Source organism: Silurus meridionalis, chromosome 18, assembly GCF_014805685.1.
Source record: "Silurus meridionalis isolate SWU-2019-XX chromosome 18, ASM1480568v1, whole genome shotgun sequence".
NCBI lineage: Eukaryota > Metazoa > Chordata > Actinopteri > Siluriformes > Siluridae > Silurus > Silurus meridionalis.
This window is the reverse complement of record NC_060901.1, coordinates 17,302,568-17,328,440: the sequence shown is the minus strand read 5'-3', so window position 1 is coordinate 17,328,440 and position 25,873 is coordinate 17,302,568. Positions and strand designations below refer to the sequence as shown.

Genomic DNA, 25,873 nt, shown 5'->3' with positions numbered 1-25,873 from the left:
TCAGAACGTACATGGTTCGTAGAACCTAATAAGAAGGAATAGAAAGCCGGAGAAATGTGTGATCAAATCAAATCAAATAAAATTTTTATTTGTCACATACACATACATACAGAGTACGACATGCAGTAAAATGCTTTTTTAGTGACGGTCCGGCATGAGGGAATAGGATGCGGAGAAAAATAAAACAAAGAAAAAGAAGGCAGATAAATAAAGAGTATAAACTATGTAAAATTTTAAATATATAAAGATATATATGAGGAAAAAAGTGTATATACAAGGTATGCTTATGACAGTAAACAGTAATTACATAAGGTGGTTGATGTGATTGTCCTTAAAGATCAGTCATCTTCTATATTCTACAAAGGTGTAAATAATACCTGAAAATTATACTTGAGTAAAAGTATACTGCAAAATTTACACCATTACAGCATCTGATGTGAACAGCACTTGAGTATTTTACCTTGTGACACTCGCTTTCACCTTCCCACCAATCCCTGCACAGGGTCCTAATTCCCATTCCTTATATATAGACTTCACTCAACAGCACATTTTGCATCGCTAATGGAAACTTGATATAACTCGCTGTTACTATAAGCTCTCGAGAGTCATAAACTCCCTTCGCCTCATAGTAACACATACACTTTACACAACTTTAGCAAGTAACGAGAGTGTTTGTCATTCTTACCTTGCATTCTCATTAACAACGTCTGCCACCTATATGAGCTAATTACTGATAATAAAATCATTTTAACAGGCATTATGTTTTCAACTAATTGCTTTATTGACTGGTTTGTCATTAAATCATGCCTAGCTGACTCAACCAATATATATTATATATATATATATATATATATATATATATATATATATATATATATATATATATATATATATATATAGTTATTATTAACGTAAAACTGAGAAAATGTTGTACAGTAAATCTGCCTCTTTACTTTTTTGGTTTATGGTGACAGAAAGATTTCAAACGTTTACTGTTTATAACATTGATATAAGGAGTTCCTAGAGTGAGCACTAGGTGACAATATTAGCCTTGTGCAGGTCTACAATCTTGTCCCTGACGTCCTTTGACAGCTCTTTGGTCTTTCCCATGGTGGTTGAGAGGTTTGAATGGAAGAGGTTGATTCTGTGAATGGTGTTTACACATAACGAGTTGATATTAGGAGTTCTTTCCTAAAGGGACATGACTAATTTTGGTGTGTGGGAGTCAGAATTCTTAATGGTTGGTACGGGAACAAATACTAATTTCACTCGATTAAAAATGAATTTACTACTTTCCTTTAATGTTTTTTTTCTGGATTTCTTTTTTATTTATATTCTGTCTCTCTGTAAAAATAAAAATTCTACACTGTTCATTTCTTTGTAAGGGGGGGCCAAAGGCAAGACATGTATAAACTGTCATTAAACCGCTGACGTTAATGATGATGAGATGTAAATAATCATCCGACTAGAAAGCCGGCCTCTCTACGTTTAATTCTAACGTGCGAAATCTCTAGAGGTAATAAAAACAGACGATCTGTAGTCATTACACAGGATTAACTATGCCATATTTCCTTGTTTGTTGAGCCTCCTGCAACTCCCCAGCATTTACTCAACAGATACTATCAGAAAGACGGGCTGTCAAGCAATACGCCATTAAATGCTGCTCTTACGGATCATATTTGTGAAGAAGCATAATTTGTGCATTATTTATGCAAAAAAATATATAAATAAATAAAAATCATGGATGAGAGTTTTTTAAAAACCTGGCAACCTTCCCATGAGCTTGTATGACAGATGTTCATTAAAACTGCACATTGAAGTATTGGGTTTTTTTTTGTAGGAACACACCCAGTTTTAACTAATACAATACACCACCTACAGTATGGGTTACAAAGACATGCATAAATACATACATGCATACATGTGTGGCGGATTTGGTAGCTCAATGATTAAGATGTTGGACTTCTAATCAGAAGGCTGTGACTTTAAATCCCACCAAGCTGCCACTGCTGGGCCCCTGAGCAAGGCCCTTAATCCTCACCCGCTCAGTTGTAAAAGTAAAATAACTGTAAGTCACTGTGGATAACGCTGTCTGTCAAATGCTGTAAATGTATATGCATGCCTATATATGAGAGGTGTTCAAGTGAAACCGGGACTTTCAATTCTACAGGAATAAAAATGGATGTAAGTTTGGTGGTACGACACGCAAGTGGCTAGTCCTATTACTGATGGGTGGTGGACATGTCGCGGGCCAACACAGAGACTGATAATTAAGATAAGATAAGATAAGATAAGATAAGATAAGATAAGATAAGATAAGATGAGAGACAAAAATGCATTAAACAGCTTGTGGTGATAAAGTTTTTGGTAAACAAAGACATAAAACCGGCAGATATCTACAGAAGACTTCAAGCACAGTACGGTGGTGAGACGCTCAGGCGAAGTAAGACATTTGAACGGTGAAAACATTTTAAAGATGCCCGTATATCCATCACTGACAACCCTGGATCTGGTGTTGAAGTGAAGCAGACTGTTCTAGGATGGTTCAGACGCACTGACAAATATTTCTCTGCCAAATCCTTCTAGGTGTTAAACTCTGGGATATGTGTGTAAATGTAGCAGGGAAGAATGTCGAAAAATAAATGCAGTTTCCACTCCTTGAAAATTGTTCTTTTATTTTATAAACTCAAAAGTAAATGCCCCTCGTGTATAACCAGTCGTCACTGATTATAAATTTGTTAACTTAGAGCAAAGTGTGAAGACTGAATTAGCTTATACATAAAATATTGCAACCCACATAACACAATTGGAGACATTTCAAAGTTCAGAGGACCAACTGTTCTGTGATTTGCTGCCGTGACATTAGTGTCCAGGACAGCAAATTTTTGTGTTGTATAAAGAGCCACAGTTTTGTCTGCATACCACAACAAAGGATGAACCGCATCCAGCTAACTTAAACATGCACCTCGATTCTCCTATTTCTACCAAAAAGAGGATTGTCAGAAGTGCAGTCGGGTCAATATTATTGGTCTGACTGCTATAGTTATGCCTTTGGTCACTCCTGCCAACGCCAAACGTTGGTTTCAGTGGTGCCGGGAGTGGAAGTGGTGATCTGAGGGCAATGCAAAAAATGTGTATTGTTTTTTTAGTTTTTGACTTTCCCCTATCTGAGAGTGGGGAACCCTCAAAAGTACAGTAGCTCATATCCTGCTGCATGTCCAAAATGAAGCAGAGGGGTGGATCATTGATGGTCTAGCATACAATATTATTGCTTTCACTAAGCCATGTAAAATTGGTGCTAGATGGGAGTCCACTGCCATGGGGACTACTGACCATTCTGGAGAATCATGCTCACCTAAATGGTTCAAACATTGTACTTTAAAGGTGGGTACCATGTACCAAGATGATAATGCATCAATACACACAGACTGGTGACATATTGGTTTTATGATTTTGGAAGTGAAGTTGAACATGCCACATTTTACCTGCAGTCACCATATATGAATACATTTGAGTGATTTGAAGGAGTCAGGAAATGTTTTTAATCCACAAGCATCATAACATGCCTTGACCACTGTTCTACAAGAGGAATGGATCAAAATCCAAATGATATATTGTGCAGTATTGTGCGAATAAATGCTGTATTGGCTGAGGATGGTGTAAGGATGCCTTACACCATACTGTACAAATAAACTGTGGTTTTAAAACCAGATGTTTTAGTTTCATTGCCCAAACCTTCTATTTACACAATAATCATCCCATTAAATTAAACCACTGTATTTCATAGCTGTGGTCAGCAAAAAGGGTATAATATTTTACACAGTAAGTGAATAGTCAGTTCTCAAAGTTGATGTATTGGAAAGTTGAAGATAAAGCAGGGAACTGTATGGACCTTGGTGAAATCGAGAGAAAGTTGTGATGTTTAGAGGACTGAGTCAAAGCATCGTCAAACCAGCAGGTCTTGTGGGTTGTTCCCAATATATAGGGGTATATGTACCAAAACATTGGAAAGACAACCAGTTCAAAGGTGACTTACTGGCTTATTAATTCATTTGGAGAGCAAAGGCTTCTCCCGGTCCAATCCCACAGAAGATCTATTGTAGCAAAAACTAAATCCTGACCCTCACAGAAAGAAATTCACACGTGCATCGCAGCTTGTTGTGTTTAGAGTTGTGTAGCTGCAGCTTAAACATAGAGCCCATGCTGTCACCCATACACCACTGAAAGCTTCTACAGTGGGCACATGTACCTCAGGACTGGACCAATTTTTTATCCAGAAAAATCCCATACAACCTTCAAAAAACAACTGAAAATGTATTTGTTTTCTGTGAGCATCTAACTGGCTCTTATCCTTAAACCCCTTCCTTACCTATTTTGAACAATGACTGAAACATTGTCTAGCTCAGGGGTCACCAACCTTTATGAAACTGAGAGCTACTTCTTGGGTACCATTAATGTGAAGGGCTACCTAAACAAATTTGCTCAATTTACCTTTTATTATATGTTATTATTAATAATAAATAATATTCATTTATGTGAAGACACTGATCATATTAATGATTTCTCATAATAAGTATCAACAATGATTTAACAAAGTAGAAAACAGCTATTTTTAGAAAAGGCCCGTGGGCTACTCATGTGGTCCTTGCAGGCTACCACGTTGGTGACCCCTGGTCTAGCTGGTGCCTGTGTGGTCTTAATTCACCCTCTTAGGATAAATCGGATAAAACTATTCCTCAACTTTGGACAAAAACATCTGCTAAATGATTAAATGAAAATGACAATTTAAAACAGTCATAATCATCATTCTTATTGGTAGGATAAGTAAAAAAAAACAATGTTTAGCAGGTAAAACTGGAATGTTCATGTCACTATTGCATTATCTTTTGCTTATGAAGTGATCATGTATAGAATCAAAAATGATAGAAAGAGAAGCAGTGTATCCTGGATTCAAAAAGGAGCCATGCTGAGCTTTCATATCCCGATCCAGGACTTCCCTAGCGCCATCATTAAAATGCTGTCACGCTTTCCTGCTCGCACTAATTAGCTTTAAATGTCATTGGAAAGAGAACTATGACTTTTAATAGTTAGTTCAAGCTTCTAAAAAGAAAATCCTGCACGGTTATTCTTGAAGTTAGTTTATAGCTCTTTCATTATGTCAGAGACCTACTATAGGTCTACATGAGAATGAAAAGCTTAAACAGGGGTGTTGTGTGCATATTATACCTATCTTAAGTGTCTGATCTAAACAGTGCATGCCAGAAGACACAACTGGCACTAAAATGAATTCAGGCAGGAAGGCAACAAAAGTCTGCTGTCCATGGTTCCTACACATTTTTCATTTCAAAATTCCATAAGTTTCCAGACTCAAATCTGCAGATTTCGCTCAGGCTAAAATATGCAGACTTCCCTAAAGATTTTTGAGATCATATTTAACATCTGATACAATGATTTTAAATTTTAACTACATGTTAAGCTAAAATCTCTGATGTATGTCAGAGTCAGAATTTCTGATTTCTGTTTTCCATGCGTTTAGTTCCACAGTTGGGGCGCTGTACTGTTATGGCAACTGCTGCCTCACAACGTAACAACCAATCACAGCTGTGCAGATACAGTCTAGTGCTGCCACCCTTTGGTCACACTGAGACGCAGTTTCAACGGAAACGTAGCTTTTAAAAATTGCTCTCCAAATCAATTTTGTTGATCAATTTGAAAATGCATTTCCTTAATGGCTTGAACAGAGGCTTTTGAAAACGATGACACGTTTCATTGCTGCAACTGTTCAAAAAGCTAGAAAGTAAATGAATGGCAGGCAAAAATAACGTAAGTGTCTTACTGTATGTTTTACCTGTGCGCAGTACAGGGACGTAAGAGTTTTCGGACATTTTCGCCGTGGATAAGCAACTTTTGTAAACGACTGAATATGACCGTGTGATGCAGACCATTTGTAGATCTGTTTTCAAATGTATGTGGATTACTGTAGACATAGCTATTGTTTTATATAAAAAAAAATAAATAAATAAAAATTATATAAATAATAATTTTTTTCTTAAAATTCTTAAAATAATGCAATAGGCCATAGTATGGATATGCATAGCAGTGTTCTTTTTTCCATACTAATCCTGACCTGGAAATCACTCAAATCAAATGTCATACTTTTTTTTACTTTTCCAAAATGCATAGGAACCAAATTGCTTCTGGCCGATTGCTGTAGTATTAGGAGAATAGAAAAAAGTGCATTTATACGTTCTGCATTATTCTCATAGAGATGTACGCCAGGTTTTCAATGCTAGTTCAAATGAAATTTGAGTGGAAAGACAAGATATTATAAGCTTTTTTCAGTCACAGTGCTCTCCTTCAGAGAGGGTTCATTCTGAAACATGTCAGATGGACAATTGTCTAATTTTTCCTTCTGCCTCAGTCTTAAAACTCTTTTCCCCCTGAAGACTGTGCTGATTTACACTTAATTTCCAATTTATGGAGCTACAGCTCAAGAGCTTACTAAATTCAAACACTAGAATGAGGAAAAAAATGTTATTTCAAGTCAAGTCAAGAGGCTTTTATTGTCATTTCTACTATACACAGTGGCACACAGTACACAGTAACATGTCAATTCGTGCAAAACATACAGTAAGACACTTGCGTTATTTTTGCCTGCCATTCATTTACTTTCTAGCTCTTTGACGAGTTGCAGCAATGACTTAAAACGTGTCATCGTTTTCAAAAACCTCTGTTTAAGCCATTGGGAAATGCATTTTCAAATTGATCAACAAAATTGATTTGTAAAGCAATTTTGAAAAGCTACGTTTCCGTTGACTGAAACTGTGTCTCAGTGTGTCCAAAAGGTGGCAGCACTAGACTGGATCTGCACAGCTGTGATTGGTTGTTACATTGTGAGGCAGCAGTTGCCATGACAGTACAGCGACATTGTTTCCGTGTAAGTGGTGTAAAGTATGTAAGTAAATGTACGTCATCACTACTTAAATAATATTTTTGGCTACTTATTTAAAATTATCAAAGATATAAGCAACTTTTACCTTGTTTTTAACTACATTTATGATTCAATACGTGTTTTATTCCACTATATTTCAATTCGACAATGACGCCGATTTCGCCATCTTATTGAAAGTACTAGATGCAATTTGTCTTTCTGCACCAAAGCTTATTAGCATCTAATGTTTTTTTCTACTTTGGGAGATGAAACATTGGTCAATCAACGATACCTTTTTAAAAGATTGCTTACTACATTGTATTTCTTGTTTTGGGTCGACTTTTTCGATCGTTTTTAGACGTTTCAGTGTGGATGCGCAACTGGAAGAAAAGATTTTTTTGGAGGAAAATTTCGTTTTCAAATGTATTAGTGTATTATTAGTGATTAGTGTAAACCAAGAGCCTGCAACATATATGAACAAAACAACCACATTGCCCCCTCTCTCACCAAATAGGATTTGCCTGGAGCCACAAAAAATGTTTGAACTTCAAATAAAAATTGTAGGTTTTTTTTCAGATGTAAAGTATATGACTAGTTTTGTGATTAATATTGTATTTGGATGTTAGCAATTTATACCTTTTTGTCCCTAGCAAGACGTGGGAGTGTTGTTTGGCATTGGGAGAGTGGCATCGTGGAATAGTTGCTCTGATATTTTAATGAACGATTCTTTCATACTTCCTCCATCTGTAATTGGCTTTTTGCGTTTTATCATCTCTGGAGTTGCCACAAAACTAGCGACTGTTGTTGAGTTTGGTGACTTTATACACTCTATTTCAAAACTGCTGCAGAAAGCTGTGGGAGCTAATTTCACTTCATAGTTCTTTTAAATGTATCTCCAGCTGGTTACTTCTCAGCCAATGGTGTGTGCTTCGTTTGGAAATGAAGCGAAGCTTGACGCAATTTTGTTTGTTGTTTGCCAATTGCTGTGGCGAGCATCGTTGGCAGTGAAAGTGAATAAATCTGTCCGCACAAAAAGTAACTATGTTTTTATTGGAGATTTTTCTTAGATTTCTCCATAGTTAGCTTACAAGAGCTGGGGTCTGCTCCTCGAAATCAGCTACTCGCGGGTCAAGGTGCGGGAGGTAGACAGTAAGTGACGTATGGTTTGGTCGACAAAATAGTAAAACTTTATTATCATTTTCACATCTGTTACTACGAATGCTAAAATGTCACTGTGTATCAAAAGAATAAATTAAAAAAATATATAAAATTTGTTCTGTTGCATCAAAGATGCAGGGATCCACAGCTAGGGGGACGGGACGGCTCCAGAGCTGCATGAGGCTCGAGAGCTGTGGGTTGATGAACCCCAGGGTAAATGTAGTCTATATATAAAAAACGAGAAACTAATGTAAGGATCGATAGGAATGTGACTGACAGTGTCGGAAAAGTCCAGACTGTAGTAGGAAAGGATTCTGAAGTCGCAGATTCACATGGGGGTTCTGGAGTTGAAAAAATTATGCATTCTGTGTCTTACCTGTACAAGTATAAATGAACATCTAATAAACAAGCCCTATGATGAAGTCTTAGCTGACAAATGGTATGTTTTAGTACATTTGCTCTTCCATTATGCAGGAAGTTTTGCTCTTATGTCTCTTGCCATGCTGTTATTGTAACTATTGCAAACCGTGTGTTTTAGAAAAGAAAGATTAGAATGTGTCCAGCTGTTCTTCAAAGTACACATTTCATGTGGAGCAATTAGACATTGTGATTCAGGTGAAAGAAAACTTCACCGAGCAGAAATGATCATTAGCACAGTGCAGCTAACAGGTGCTGAACTCCAACACCGGACACCCAGACTGAATGGATTTGTTGCAGCCCCCTACTGTAGGCAAGGTCAGAAAAGGTGAACTAACTTTTAAAATAGAAATGTCTTATTTAATTGTGTTTATTTGAAGATTGTAAGCCTCTGGGTAACCGTGGAAACTTTATTCAAACTATCAAACTATCATTCCATCGCTCTCGATCCATCGCATTGTAGAGAATCATCAGGAATATATGAGGAATTAATAAAGTTTCTACAATCCATGGCAATAATAGTAATTTATATTTGCATTAACTTTATACTAAATACAATGCTTATAAAACAAAGAATCAAGAAATATTGTGCAAGGCAACACTAATACAGTATATGTCTGTTACATGTTGATGATGAAAGAAATTAAAGAAGAAGGTCTTGATATCATTCAATAATGGTTAAAAATCCTCAGTAAACTCAGAGTGAGAGTTCCTTCTTAGATCTACTATTTTATCCTGATGGTGTCCAAGACCAGAAATTTATTAAAGAAGCCCCAAAACACCTAAAGTGATCCATATCCATATCCATATCGCTCATGCATCAATACAAAGAAAGGAAGGAATGAAAAATTTATGTCCATTCCAAGCGCTCCACAAATAAAACATTTTTTTAAATTGCACCTAATGGACCACATTATATTTTCTAATTCTATCACATTTATTTCCTTTCCATATTTTTTAATTAACTTCTGCCTCACAGGAAGCCTTTTCTGCTTTCTGCCCTATTAATTTGGCCTTTTTATGGATTGTTTTTTTTGGGCCCCACCAAACACAAATGTGGCCAGGACATGGCAGGTTCAATTTAGCTACAAAAACTTTGACACACAATCCTACTCAAAGCTGAGAAGTCAGGCCTGATAAGTGTGTGTGTGTGTGTGTGTGTGTGTGTGTGTGTGTGTGTGTGTGTGTGTGTGTGCGTGTGTGTATACAGTAAAGCTAAATGTTAGACAGACATCATATAAATGAAACACTTTAATTGTCTTTGCCCCCGCAAGGCCCCCCAGAGTCACTGACAATGAAAATGTATATATTTTTGCAATAAAAACTCAACAAAGAAACACAATTCCAATTTCTTCTGATTATTTGAGTCATGCTGAGACCAAAAGACCCCTTGATGCTTAATTTCTAATTTCTCTGTCATTCTCACTTCTTTTGCTCATTTACAATCGATTAGAAGTGCTTTTAACAGTAAACCTGCTTAAAATCTAATCAGCTATGTCGATTCCCTCGTCTTTCTCTTCGTCTACGCAGTTTGGCTTTTCATCCCGAAGTGCACAGCATCATGGGGAAAAGCCAAACATTTGATCCAAACTTCTTTCTTTGATTTTTTAGTGGCACGACTCATCCATAATGTGCAAAATCTCAGCCGGTTTAATGGTGAAGTCACCAATCACTCTCTCAAAACTGTTTTCTTCTAAAGACTGTGCTGATATACACTTACTGTCCACTTTATATACATACAGGTGAAGCATTTTAATTAAAGTTCAAACACCAAATGGGGAAAAATGTGTGATTTACATGTAAGTGGTGTAAACAATTTTTTTGCTACTTTCTAGTTTTACTGAGTATCAAAGATATAAGGAACATTTATTTTCTACTTAACATGTATGCGTCAATATATGTACTTTTTTACTCCACTTTATTTGAATCACCAATTACTTTTTGCACGGCAGCTAATTATTATTTATTAAAAAATTATTTACTAAATTCATTTCTGGTTCTTCAACTTTGGGACATAATTTTATTTGTTAATTAAAGATCTATTTTTGAAAGATTGCATTACCACTTTGCCTTTTATTTTTTCCCGCCTTGTTTGAGCCTTGTTTTATTCTCTCATGTTAAAGAGGCTGTTGAGTTGATCTAAATGTTGTTAATGAAGAGTTTCGGTGTCTAATTTGTATTTAAAGAAATAAAACCACACAAATTTTTTGGCTTTTCATTAACATGTGCCTTGGTGTTGACTAGTTCACCTTTGCACCTATATTTAACATGAGTCAAATACTTAAGAACTGTTTAAATCAGATACTTAAAGACCTTTAGATTGTGTCTCCTTGCTAGACTAGAAAATCTTGTTGAAATAAACGGAATAGCTCTTTCTTGGCTAAGGTTATGCTGGACTGTTTACTATCAGTTTGTAGATGTAAATGGTAAGATCCACAAGGATCTGTCCTAGGCCCACTGCTTTTCTCTTTATATATGCTGCCTTTGGGTGAAATTATATGGTATTAGCTACCATTGCTATGTTGATGGTACACAGTTGTATGTTTCAGCAAAACAGGATGAGAGAGATCATCTTAACAATGTTGAGGAGTGTGTAAAGAAGAACTTTTACTAGGACCACATGCAGCTAGTAGTAAACTTTCCGATTATGCAGCATCTCTGGATGTCGTTTCTGTCTCAGTGTGTACAGCAGCGAAAGACCTTGGGGCGATTATTGACTCTAGTCTTTCCTTCAAGGCTCATGTAAATAACATTACAGGATAGCCTTCTTTCACCTTAGAAATATTGCTAAAATTACTGTATGAATGTAAATGAAGTAAATGTAATGTAGTGTAGAGCATTACACAACTTCTTGCTACTGAATGCAATATGCTACACGGGGGTCAACCTTCCCTGGAAATTTGAGTACTTACCTCATACATATGAGGTGGTATAAAAACATTTTCAAGACAAGTTTTGAAACACATCAACAGATGGCAACACAAGACACGCACAGTCATGCGGGTGTTCAATGTCCAATGTTCAATGTATCCGTTTAATAAGCAATAAATATAAAAAATATCTAAATAAAATGAACAAATAAAACAAGTTGAGGGGTTGGCTGATTGTTGGTTCAGGTGGTAGCTAGCTAACATCATAAGTGAAAATCTCTGACAAGCCTTCACTGAGAAAATAACTCACACTTTTAAATGCCAGAAACTTTTAACAGCCGGAAACGTCTACCTTCATTAAAATTCCTGTCGTAGTTTTTCGATTTAAAAGTCAATATTTCTTCTCAGTGAACTTAGGACCATATGCTGGGTATTTCTGAGCCTTTTTTATGGCTGAGAATCCCCTTTGAGGGTGTGATGAGACTTAGGACTAATGAAGCGAACAAATTATAACCATTAGTAATGCACTATGAAATAAACCCTGAAGAATAAATAAATAAATAAATAAATAAATAAATAAATAAATAATACTCACCCTCTCCGCTGACTGTGCCGTGCCGAAGAAGATGGGTATAAAAGCTAACCAAATGATACAGGTTGTGTACATTGTAAATCCAATAGGCTTAGCCTCATTGAAAGTCTCGGGCACCCCGCGGGTCTTTATGGCATAAACAGTGCATGTGACCATCAGGAGGATGCTGTAGCCCAATGAGCAAATGAGCGAAAGGTCTGAAATGTCGCACTTGAGCACCCCCCGTGCCCTGTCGGGATCGGCAGTGCGCTGCTCGCCGTAGTCTACCACTGTGTGAGGCGGGTCAATGGCAAACCACACGAACACGCCAAACAGCTGAACAGAGATTAGACTGAAGGTGATGGCCAGCTGTGAGGCTGGACTGATGAAGCGTGGAGCCGCAACAGACTTCTTGCCCTGCTCAAAGATCCGGTGGATCCGATTGGTCTTAGTGAGTAGGGCGGCATGGCTGAAGCACATGCCCAGGCCTAGGAATATACGGCGCAGGGAACAGACAGCAATGCTCGGTGTAGCAATCATCAGGAAAGTGATGGCATAGCACAAAAAGATGCCTGTCAATAGCACATAGCTCATCTCACGGCCCGATGCTCGCACTATGGGCGTGTCATTGTGGCGGATGAACGTAACCACGACGAAACTGGTCGCCATAATGCCCAGGACGGAAATAAAAACAGGCACAGATGCCCAGGGTGAGTACCACTCCAACTTAATGATGGGAATAGGCTGGCAGCTAGTCCGGTTGCGGTCAGGTCGCTGTTCATATGGGCACATTTCACAGCTGAACTCGCTTGCCTGGTAGTTGTAGCCCTCACACCGCTCACAGTGCCAGCAACACGGTACGCCCTTTACAGTCTTCTTCCTTTCGCCCACCCGGCATGGCACGCTGCACACTGACACGGGAAGCGTAGGGTCACCTTTCCTCCAGTGCATTGCGTTTACCTTGATTCCACACGTACAATTAGTGGACACAATTTTAGGCCACGCACAAATACAAATACAAAAACGACAAAGAAAGATAAACCACAATGAATGCAATCCCTACTCACATCTAGGTGTAGCTTGTTCGTCCAGCTCCCAATCACTTTATACTCTGCCGCTGAGCTCTTGCTAATCTGATACTGGAAGATGTCATAGCGCCCAGGCGCATCGCCATTTTGATTGAAGGTAACCGGTGTCCCTGCACTTCCTGGAAGAGAGCACAGTGTAAAATCAGCATCTTAAATGCCAGTCGATGGCATTTTGGTGTGTTATAAGGTGACTATTGCTTAATCAGACGTGTACTTGATTGTTACAGGAGCTTAAATAGTGTGCATCAAAGTTTTCAGTAGCCTTCAACATTTTTTTTTTTTAGGTAAAACGGGAGGAGAAAGGACATAAACAGCTCTGTGCTGTGCATGGGAGAATTGCTCCATGACTACAGGAAAATACACCCACATGACATTCCTACGAAGGAAGTTACAGTATGAAGTTACTGTCAGCACTTATGAACTGGTCTCTCAGCTCCAGTCTAGCAGTGTTTTAAAGGAAAAACTGAACTGTTTCTGCATGCTGGAAAACGAGTAAGGAACGGGGAATGGCTCTGGTACATGTGTTGTTACAGAATCCCAGAAGTGAACCTAAATGGTTCTACTAATCAGGAAGACAGAGTTGAAGAAAAGCAAATAAAAACAGCCGAGAGGGAGATTATAAAATATGGAAGATTAGACTGTAGACAGTAGGGACGTGTGTCCATAGCCATAACCATAGCCAATGATACTATACATTAAAGATACATACAGTGTATCAAGAAAATATTCACAACACTTCACTTTTTCCACATTTTTTTATGTTACAGCCCAAATGGATTCAATTCATTATCTTCCTCAAAATTCTACAAACAATACCCCATAATGACAATGTAAAAGAAGTTTGTTTAAAATCCTTGCAAATTTATTACAAATTAAAACAGAAAAAAAAAGCACATGTACATAAATATTCACAGCCTTTGCTATAACACTCAAAATTGAGCTCAGGTGCTTCCTGTTTCCACTGATCATCCTTGAGATTGTGCTACAACTTAATTGGAGTCCACCTGTGCAAAATTCAGTTGATTGGACATGATTTGGAAAGGCAGACAGGTGTGTGCCTTTCCAAATCATGTCCAATCAACTGAGGTCTCACAATTAACAGTGCATGTCAGAGCACAAACCAAGCCGTGAAGTCCAAGGAATTGTCTGTAGACCTCAGAGACAGGATTGTATCGAGGCACGTATTTGGGTGAGGGTACAGAACGATTTCTGCAGCATTGAAGGTCTCAATGAGCACAGTGGCATCCATCATCCGTAAATGGAACCAGGACTCTTCCTAGAGCGGAACCGCCAGGCCAAGCCGAGCAATCGGGGGAGAAGGGCCTTGGTCAGGGAGGTGACCCAGAATTTAACTCTGAAAGAGCTGAACCTTCCAGAAGAACAACCGTCTTTGCAGAATTTCACCAGTCTCTCCTGTATAGTATAGTGGCCAGACAAAAGCCACTCTTTAGAAAAAGGCACATGACAGCCCACCTGGATTTTGCCATAACGCACCTGAAGGACTCTTAGACCATGAGAAACAAAGATTGAACTCCTTGGCCTGAAGTGTCATGTCTGGAGGAAACCAGGCATCGCTCATTACCTGGTCAATACCATCTCTACAGTGACGCATGGTGGTTTCAGCATCATGCTGTGGGGATTTTTTGTAGCGACAGGAACTGGGAGACTAATCAGGATTGAGGGAAAGATGAATGCAGCAATGTACAGAGAAATTCTTGATGAAAACCCGCTCCAGAACGTTCTAGACTTTAGACTGGGGCGACGATTCATCCTCCAACATGAGCGATGACCCTAAGCATGCAGCCAAAATAACAAACGAGAGGCTACGGGAAGACTCTGTGAATGTCCTTGAGTGGCCCAGCCAGAGCTCAGACTTGAACTCGATTAAACATCTCTGGAGAGATCTGAACATCGCTGTGCACCAATGTTCCCCAGCTTGAGCTTGAGAGGTTCTGCAAAGAAGAATTGTAGAAACTGCTAAAAAATTGGTGTGCCAAGCTTGTTGCATCATATTTTAAAAGACAAGGCTGTAATTGGTGCCAAAGGTGCTTCAACAAAGTATTGAGATGTGAACGTACGTGATTATTTCTTTTTTTTAATATAAATTTGCAAATAATATTTTATAATGATATTAACTAACAGCCTAACCAAATTCCTTGTGTGTGTCAACACACTTGGCCAATAAACCTGATCCTGATTCTGATCAAATTCATGGAATAAGGCTGTAACATAACAAAATGTGGAATAGTGAATTGCTGTGAATACTTTCTGGATGCACTGTTACTGGTGCGATGCGATATGATTCAACCCATTAAGATGCAGTGCAGGGAATCCGATTTCATTATGATTCAACACAATGTGATTCAATGCAATACGATGCAAATGAAAAAAAAAAACCCATAATGCTATGCAATTCAATAGGGTACAGATAGTAAGCTTTTATTTCTTTACTTCAGACAGACAGCAAATCATCAATATACTTAAGTGCCTTTTGACTTTTAACGCATGGCCCTTTCACAATCAGGCCTTTGTAGTGCAAGAAACAAAAAAAAAAAAAGATGAAAGAAAAAGACATTATTTTCCTGTTTTGTATCCAGGAATCAGCTCTGCCATGTTAATCTCTATTCTAAGTGACTCTCAGGACACGCCTCGGTCTCTGTAGCGCTGCGATACATCATATTCATGTAGCAGCAGTGGTGCTGATAGAACGCGTTCGAGAAAAAGTTTAGCAAGTAGAAATCAACCTACATATAAAATATTGGTCCCAAATTATTAGCGCATCTACTAGTAATTATGTTTAAATAAATAATTTTTACTGATGCAAATATGTTAAAAAAACGATGCATCACGAAAACAAATGCCAACTTCTTTCCGACACACTTTTTTAAATCGATGCATCGCATTGTGAAAATGAAAAATGAAATGAAAAGTGAAGCTGGAATCCTAAAAGGTCCCAAAGAATCCATTGTCTCAAAGCAGCTTTACAGAAATCAACAGTTAAGGTGAATGATGTGCATTTATCACTGATAAGCAGCCGTGGCAAGGATGTTATGAGGAAGAAACCTTTAGAGGAACCTTTACAGGAACCAAACTTAAAAGGGGAACCCATCCTCCTTTGGGTGATATCAAGACTGTGATTATAGTCTTTAAACAATTCAGAACACTGGAGAGTGAGAAATAACATGAGCACTGGAATGTAATAATGATGATTGTTCTTTCTACTATAATGCTGTATCTTTTAATTTAATGACAGCAACATTTGAATTTTTTCAATTTTTTAAAAATTTTCCGGAGCATGTAACATACATACAATATTTAAATAAACTGTCTTATGTAATGAGGCTAATGTGGAAGGTTAAACTCCATGACAACAATGGAGACAATTGGAGGCTGCAATTGTCATGAACAGTTTTGCATTTAAGCACCAGCACTAGCTGGACTGAGCAGGTGAGGTTGGAGATAGGGACAAGCCCATCTCAAAACCCTTTCCAAGGTCCATCTGTGAACGACAAGAGCTGGCACGATGTACCTTGTTAATACAGGTAGTATTATCACTACTATTATTGTATGATAGTATTGTATGTTAGTATAATTGCTAACAATGCTAGACAAACAACACTTTATTGAATTAAACTGATCTAATTTTAACTAAATTAAACTGGACTGAAGGTGTGGCCTTACTGACCTTTTCTATCACTGCTGATCCAGCACTCTGACCCCAGCTTTTTAGTAAAAAGGTATATGGAAAGAAATAATTTTCCTGTAATGAACACTGTTAAAATACAACATAACACTGTTTATACATTAAAGTATATTTCTGAAAATATAATTAGCAGTTTTATTAAACCTTGTGATTTAAGAAATTGCCCCAGTTAAACTACAAAACACCACATTATTACCATGTATAAATGTACTCTTTAACAGAAGTAAATCAGCTTTAGAGAGTTGTTTCAAAACATCTCTTCTTTATTAAACTGTCTTAGAATAAATCCTAAATAACCTTAAAGAAAATAACACAGATTCTTATTTACAGAACATTTGTATAAAATAAAAACAATGGTCAACCAAAAGCCCAAAGCTTATTACATGCATGGAAATACATCTAAATGTAAAAAAAAAATTTACTCTTGTAAGAAAGACAAAGTGAATGACAGAAAACACCCAAGTATATACAGTATTTTTGAGTGAATATGCATGTGTGTGGTGTGTGTGTTGTGAGTGTGTGTATGCGATGTTTGTGTGTGTCTGTGGTGTGTATTACTTTTATAAAGTCACTTAAAATCTATTAATTTTTTAAGTAGACTGGAGACACGTCCGCTTTGATACTCCTACAGCTTGTGCTCTTTTCCGGATTTATCCCGATTATATGCCTGAAAAACAAATGTGTGTGTTCAGAACTAGTGGAGGGTAAATGATTACTCACAGAAAACATATAGCAAAGTATATTCTTGTATAAAGAACAGTTTTCATTCCAGAAAGAAAACAAGCAACAGCACTCAGATCTTTTGGGCAAAAAAGTAAAACACAATAACACCGATATATAAGGTTTTTTTTTCTAACGCTGGAGGCTTCACGAATTTCAGAAAAGCAGTGGAGGCACCAGTCATTTTAGTGTGATACAAAGACAATGTGATTTCAGTGCAATGGAGTTTGAAAAATGAACTTTACAGAAGGATTATCACATATTTTTCTGAATGAAACTCACCCGGTAATTGAGAATAATGCAACCCAAGTCTGAAATCCAGCTGCACAACACAGTGATGCATTTGGTGTATTAATCACTGAATATAAGCAAATAGAAGATCGATTAACTTTCAATATCCACCATACGTTAGCTGCCATAGCAAATGTAATGAATTTTGTCGCGCAAACAAAAAGAGAACTCACCTGTTAATGTTATGAAGACGGATAAAAGTCCCCACGTGCTCACTGCAGTTTGTAAAAATACTGTATAGTAATGTTTTTTTTTTCTCTGAGTAATAAATACAGCAAAATGCCGTTATATTGTGTCTACATCATTTTACAACAACAATAAAACAGTAATGTACTGCTTTTAAACATAACATTATGATACTGTTGAAATCCTGCTGTAAATTAACAGCAATTTCTAACAGTGTATAATGTGACATAAAACCCTTTTTTTTGTTTAATTTTTTTGTTTAATTCAAAAGTGATCTAATCTAAAAAAAATGTAAAATTGTTTTTGCTATTGTGTCTGCATACTATATTTGTAAAACCTGCAATAAATAGCCAATCTAAATACCAGTGTGTGTATACCAAGCATTTACTTTTCTACATATGCCACCTAGATTTTATTTCTAGCATGCTTATATGCATCAAGACTCATTTTCTATCTGTCTTTTACCTTAAAGGTTTTTTTACACTGTTCTTTAGCCTTGTATTGAAACATCCATGGTAAATCTCCCTTATTTCTGGGAAAAAAAGTACACTGATTGAATGCCTCTGGGTTCCCGCATATCACTAGTGATACCTGCCTTTGTGATCTTTCAGACAGGTGCTGAGCATTCAGGTAGCACTGAAAGAAAATGTCCATCCTATTGTTCACAGAAAGAACACACAGAACCTACTCGCTCAACTATTACACATTGTGAACAATTTGAAGGAATTGTAACTTTATAAACTTTATAAACCAGCCACTGCAGTTTACTTACGGGATGTTGGATGTTACAAACGCACATTTGTCGTAGGTGATGGGTAGGGTTTTTTTTATTTTTATCTAGATAAAATTTGACCTGCGATTTAAAAAATAATTTTTTCATGTAAGCTGAAAAAAAAACTTAAAATTGTACTTTTTTCATTGGAATTTGCTTTGTATGCCCAAAAACAAGTCATCTGGATAAGTGTTATGTGGAGTTTTTGAATGGCCTGCCTATTCGCTGTACCTAAATCCTATTGAACTGCTCTGGGATGAACTAGATCGCAAGGCCAGAAAGAAATCTCCAACTAGTGTAGAATGTCTCTAGGTTAAGTATGTAATCCTAGTTCCCAGAGGGAACAAGACAATGCGTTGAAATGCTTTGGGAACGTGCCAGAGTGTTCACGCTCGGAAATAATGTGTGTAATCAGTCAAAAATTTGACGCTGGCCGTCACCGACAGGGTGACGTCACGACCAGGAAGTATAAAAAGCATATGGCAGCTTCTGTAAAAAGAGAAGGAAGCACTGCAGGGACGCCAGAGGTGTGGCATAGAGACACAGCGTCTCGTTTCCTCAGGGAACTAGGGTTACGTATATAACCTAGAGACTTTCCCTTTCAGGGACATGAGCTGCAGTGAAACGCTTTGGGAACGAGTGTCCAATCACGCCAGACTAACCAGTCCCTGCCTAGTGTGTATCTGTTGAAACACGGCTAGTATTTGAACAGATACACATGAGTTTTTTTCTGAATTTCTCTGTGGGCTCTTCCCACAGACCACTCAAGATCGCTCCCCACCCCGTGAGGGACCATCTGTAGTTAGCATTACACGACGACCAGAGACTCCCAGCACAGGGCCTAGAGATAGGAACCCTGGATCTCTCCAAACATCTAAGGTATGTAGGCATTGCAGCATGACCTTGATGATACGGAGGGGATTGCCCCTCCATTAAAACCCACAGGTCCTAAAAGCTGCGTGCACAAAGTAGTCAAATCCCATATATGAGATGTCGTTCCGCCCACATGAAGGTGCTCTACAGTGTGCAGGACCCACTGAGACACATCTGGAAGATTTTTCCAAGTTCCAAGGGCAGGCACCGGATACAGCAGTGCGGCGCCCCCCTTCACAGCCGGATCCCCAGAAAGTTCTGACTGTTTTGTCGAAGCCTTGCTGTTAAAGATGCGCTGCACAGGATCCCTTACAGGGGGAGAGCAAGTCGCAATGCTTCGTCTCTGTACCTCCCGACTGTAGTAGCAGGAACATTAAGTTGCTTGGAGATAGTCTTAAAGCATTTACCTTTAAGATGCATTTCTTTAATTTTCTTTCTAATCTCCTGAGACAACTCTTTACTAACCTTTCTGTGGTCCATGTTCAGTGTTGTGCACACCATGATACCAGCACAGTGATTACTTTATGCCCTTTAAATAGACGGACTGTCTGATTACAAGTTTGAAGCCACGTGTGATGCTAATTAGTGTCCCTATGGTCAAAATATTTCAAGTCAAGTCAAGAGGCTTTTATTGGCATTTGTACTATACACAGTTGCACACGGTACACAGTAAAAACGAGACAACGTTCCTCCTTAAACCTAAAAACTATACCTGGGAGTGAGTATACCAGAACAATGTAGTGCAAAAACAGCAGAAACAGCAGCAGTCAAGATGTGCAAAAGACAGCATGTAAACAGTATAATAAAGTGAAAGGTGCAAAAAAACAGCAGTAAGAGAGTGGTACGGTCAAGAGTAATGAGTAATGAGTGTGTGTTAAGTGTTTAGTCCAGGTTGTACAGTTCGGTAACACACATTAGTGTGTGTGTGAGTGAGTGTGTGAGTTCAGTTTCAGTTCTGTGTGTTGAGAAGCCTGATGGCTTGAGAAAAGAAACTGTTACACAGTCTTGATGTGGTGGCCCGAATGCTTCGGAACCGTTTTTTCTGATGGCAGGAGAGTAAAAAGTGTGTGTGAAGGGTGTGTGTGGTCATCCACAATGCTGTGTGCTTTGCAGATGCAGCGTGTGGTGTAAATTTCTATGAGAGAGGAAAGAGAGACTCCGATGATCTTCGCAGCTGTTCTCACTATCCTCTGTAGGGTCTTGCAATCCGAGACGGTGCAATTCCCAAACCAGGCAGTGATGCAGCTGCTCATGATGCTCTCAATGGTCCCTCTGTAGAACATGGTCAGGATGGGGGGAGGGAGATGGGCTTTCCTCAGCCTTCTCAGGAAGTAGAGACGCTGCTGGGCTTTCTTGGTGATGGAGCTGGTGTTGAGTGACCAGGTGAGGTTATTTGCCAGATGAACACCAAGGAATTTGGTGCTCTTGACGATCTCCACTAAGGATCCATCAATATTCAGTGGAGATTGGTCGCTCTGTGCTCTCCTGAAGTCCACAACCATCTCTTTGGTTTTGTCAACGTTCAGAGACAGGTTGTTAGCTCCACACCAGGCTGTTAACCGTTGCACCTCCTCTCTGTATGCTGACTCGTCGTTCTTGCTAATTAGACCCACCACTGTCATGTCATCGGCAAACATGATGATGTGATTCGAGCTGTGCATTGCTACACAGTCATGAGTCAGCAAAGTGAACAGCAGTGGACTGAGCACACAGCCCTGGGGGGCCTCAATGCGGTGGTGCTGGAGATGCTGTTCCCGATCCAGACTGACTGAGGTCTTCCAGTCAGGAAGTCCAGGATCCAGTTACAGAGGGAGGTGTTCAGGCCCAGTAGGCTCAACTTCTCAATCAGGTGCTGAGGAATGATTGTGTTGAATGCTGAGTTAAAGTCAGTAAACAGCATTCGTACATATGAGTCCTTGTTGTCCAGGTGGGTGAGGGCCAGATGGAGGGTTGTGTAGATGGCATCGTCCGTGGAATGGTTCGGACAATACGCAAACTGCATGGGGTCCAGGGAGGATGGGAGCTGGATCTTAATGTGCCTCATGACGAGCCTCTCGAAGCACTTCATCACGATGGGTGTAAGCGCGACGGGACAATAGTCATTGAGGCAGGAGACAGTAGATTTCTTCGGCACGGGAACAATGGTCGTTGTCTTGAAGCACGTGGGAACAACGTTACTGCTCAGGGAGATGTTGAAGATGTCAGTAAAGACACCCCCTAACTGTTCTTCACATTCCCTGAGCACTCTGCCAGGAATGTTGCCTGGTCCAGCAGACTTCCATGGGTTAATTCTGCATAAAGTTTTCCTCACTTCAGCTGTGGTTAGACCGAGCACCTGGTCAGTGGGATGAGGGGTGGTCTTCATCGCCTTCACATTGTTCTGTACCTCAAACCGGGCGTAGAAGTCATTCAGCGCATCTGGGAGGGAGGCATCACGGTCACAAGCAGGTGATGTAGGCTTGTAGTTTGTAATCGCCTGAATGCCCTGCCACATGCGCCAGGTGTCTCCGCTGTCATGGAAGTGGTCGTGGATTTTCTTTGCGTGTGCGCGCTTCGCCTCTCTGATGGCACGGGACAGTTTGGCCCTTGCTGTTTTTAAGGCCGCCTTGTCCCCTGTTCCGAAGGCAGAGTCTTTTTGTTTCAGCAGCACACGCACATTTGCAGTCATCCACGGTTTCTGGTTGGAGCGTGTAGTGATGGTCTTGGAGATGGTCACATCATCAACGCACTTGCTGATGTAGCTGGTCACTGATGATGTGTACTCCTCCAAGTTGATGGAATCGCCGTTGGTTGCAGCCTCTCTAAACATGTCCCAGTCAGTGCACTCAAAACAGTCCTGAAGAGCAGAAGTAGCTTCTTCTGGCCAGGTTTTCACCTGTTTCAGTACCGGTTCAGAGCGTCTGATGAGCGGTCTGTATGCTGGAATTAACATAACAGAGCAGTGGTCTGAGTATCCGAGATGGGGCGGGGCTCCGCACGATACTCGCCGGGGATGTTTGTGTAAACAAGATCCAGCGTGTTCGCTCCTCTCGTTGCAAAGTCCACATGCTGATGGAGTTTAGGAAGCACAGTCCTGAGATTTACATGGTTAAAATCTCCGGCGATAATAAACAATCCTTCGGCGTGAGCATTCTGCAGGTCACTAATAGCACCGTAGAGTTCACACAGTGCCTCCTTAGCATTAGCACTGGGAGGAATGTACACTCCGACAATGTAAACAGTGGTGAATTCCCGTGGTAAATAAAAAGGTCTGCATCTAACAGTCACAAACTCCACTAGCGATGAGCAGTAGCGTGAAACAAGCACAGAGTTCTTACACCATTCCGTGTTGAAATAAACACACACGCCACCACCGCACAGTGCTGCGTTTCTGTCGGCTCCAAACGCAGTTAACCCGTCTAGCTGGATGGCGGCTTCCAGAACTCTGTCTCTGAGCCACTTCTCCATGAAAAGAAAGACGCAACAGTCTCTAAACTCTCGCCGTGTGGTTCGCTGGAGTCGGGTGTAGTCCAGTTTATTGTCCAAGGAGCAGACAGTTGAAAGAAAAATGGATGGGAGAGCCGGCCGGCTAGGGTTAGCATTTAGCCTAGCACGGACACCCGCCCGCTTGCCGCGCTTCCACGTCTTCGAGCAGTGCTTCCGACGTCCCCCCTTCCGGCCACCGGCATCAGGTGACACCGAGGTCTGGGGGCCTGGTCTTTGTGGCGGAGATCACAGCAAGCCGAGGTCGCGAAGGTTATTGATGACATAATCATGCAGATTATTGGTTGCATGATGTCTGTACCGTAGTAGTGTCTGGTGGTCGTATACATGAACACAGCTGACTCTGGTGTCCATGTATTGTGGAAGGTCGAGCTAAATATGGTGGAAGCACCATTTTTTGGATCCCGAGAGGCCGCTGCAAGCTACTGCCGCGCCGCCATCTTGGATCACAGGATCCATCTTGATAAATCTTTTATCATTTAAAAAAAAAAAAAATGATGCTTTAGTTGAACCACAATTCAAAAGCAACGTCTGATTTTTATTAGTTAGCTTTCAGTCAGTTTTATTTATTATAACTTTTGTCAGTTTTAAGTTATTTCGATGTTATTTCGATATGGGTTTTTCTTTCTTTCTTTATTGGAAGAGTACTAACAATTGTTTTCACATCTGTATTGGTGATCTGTTTTATTTGATATTATTTTTAGTTCTTTCTGGCTTTTTGACATTGTCTCTGGTTTTCAGCTTTAGCTGATCACTTGTCCTTCGTTTGTTTTTGACTCTGTGTTGGATTATATTTTGTGTTTGTCCATATGGGACATGGACTTAGACATACAGTGCCTTGCGAAAGTATTCAGCCCCCTTGAACTTTGCGAACTTTTGCCACATTTCAGGCTTCAAACATAAAGATATGAAACTCATTTTTTTGTGAAGAATCAACAACAAGTGGGACACAATCATGAAGTGGAACGAAATTTATTGGATATTTCAAACTTTTTTAACAAATAAAAAACTGAAAAATTGGGCGTGCAAAATTATTCAGCCCCTTTACTTTCAGTGCAGCAAACTCTCTCCAGAAGTTTAGTGAGGATCTCTGAATGATCCAATGTTGACCTAAATGACTAATGATGATAAATAGAATCCACCTGTGTGTAATCAAGTCTCCGTATAAATGCACCTGCACTGTGATAGTCTCAGAGGTCCGTTTAAAGTGCAGGGAGCATCATGAAGAACAAGGAACACACCAGGCAGGTCCGAGATACTGTTGTGGAGAAGTTTAAAGCCGGATTTGGATACAAAAAGATTTCCCAAGCTTTAAACATCCCAAGGAGCACTGTGCAAGCGATAATATTGAAATGGAAGGAGTATCAGACCACTGCAAATCTACCAAGACCTGGCCGTCCCTCTAAACTTTCAGCTCATACAAGGAGAAGACTGATCAGAGATGCAGCCAAGAGGCCCATGATCACTCTGGATGAACTGCAGAGATCTACAGCTGAGGTGGGAGACTCTGTCCATAGGACAACAATCAGTCATATACTGCACAAATCTGGCCTTTATGGAAGAGTGGCAAGAAGAAAGCCATTTCTTAAAGATATCCATAAAAAGTGTCGTTTAAAGTTTGCCACAAGCCACCTGGGAGACACACCAAACATGTGGAAGAAGGTGCTCTGGTCAGATGAAACCAAAATCGAACTTTTTGGCAACAATGCAAAACGTTATGTTTGGCGTAAAAGCAACACAGCTCATCACCCTGAACACACCATCCCCACTGTCAAACATGGTGGTGGCAGCATCATGGTTTGGGCCTGCTTTTCTTTAGCAGGGACAGGGAAGATGGTTAAAATTTAAGGGAAGATGGATGGAGCCAAATACAGGACCATTCTGGAAGAAAACCTGATGGAGTCTGCAAAAGACCTGAGACTGGGACGGAGATTTGTCTTCCAACAAGTCAATGATCCAAAACATAAAGCAAAATCTACAATGGAATGGTTCACAAATAAACATATCCAGGGGTTAGAATGGCCAGGTCAAAGTCCAGACCTTAATCCAATCGAGAATCTGTGGAAAGAACTAAAAACTGCTGTTCACAAATGCTCTCCATCCAAGCTCAGTGAGGTTGGATGGAGAGCATTTGTGAACAGCAGTTTTCAGTTCTTTCCACAGAATGGGCAAAAATTTCAGTCTCTCAATGTGCAAAACTGATAGAGACATACCACAAGCGACTTACAGCTGTAATCGCAGCAAAAGGTGGCGCTACAAAGTATTAACTTAAGGGGGCTGAATAATTTTGCAAAGCCAATTTTTCAGGGTTTTTTTTGTTAAAAAAGTTTGAAATATCCAATAAATTTCGTTCAACTTCATAAATGTGTCCCACTTGTTGTTGATTCTTCACAAAAAATTACAGTTTTATATCTTTATGTTTGAAGCCTGAAATGTGGCAAAAGTTCGCAAAGTTCAAGGGGGCCGAATACTTCCGCAAAGCACTGTATATGACATTTGGTAAGATGCCCTTATTCAGAGTGACTTACATTTATCTCATTCATACAACTAAGCAGCTATGGGGTTAAGGGCCTTGTTAAGGGGCCCAGGAGTGCCAGTTTAGCATGGCTTGGATTTGGCCCCCAGACCTTTGACTCCAAAGCACAATCATTTTGCTGTTGGAATGAAGATTTAAAGAAACGATTTCAGGTTTTTCCTCTAACTTTTGAAAATTCTTCTATCTATTGTTTCATTCTGTTGAAGAGAAAAACTATATCTCCTTTTTTTATATATATAAAATTGAAGGACATTTAGTGGCAAGACCAGAAATT

The 25,873-nt window shown here is 39.5% G+C and overlaps 1 protein-coding gene across 4 annotated transcripts in view; it reads right to left on the bottom strand.

The window, feature by feature from the left end:
• Window positions 1–25,873, bottom strand: part of grm8a (glutamate receptor, metabotropic 8a) — a 308,123-nt gene that overhangs the window by 6,454 nt on the left and 275,796 nt on the right. For 3 of the 4 annotated variants that reach the window (XM_046873172.1, XM_046873173.1, XM_046873174.1), the window contains 2 exons: window positions 13,015–13,154; window positions 11,972–12,907 (listed from right to left, as the gene is read on the bottom strand). In XM_046873172.1, the coding sequence (XP_046729128.1) occupies window positions 11,972–12,907; window positions 13,015–13,154 (1,076 nt within the window). Of the gene's footprint in view, window positions 1–11,971; window positions 12,908–13,014; window positions 13,155–17,239; window positions 17,406–25,873 lie in introns of those variants that run through there. The other variant, XM_046873175.1, reaches the window with a different exon arrangement.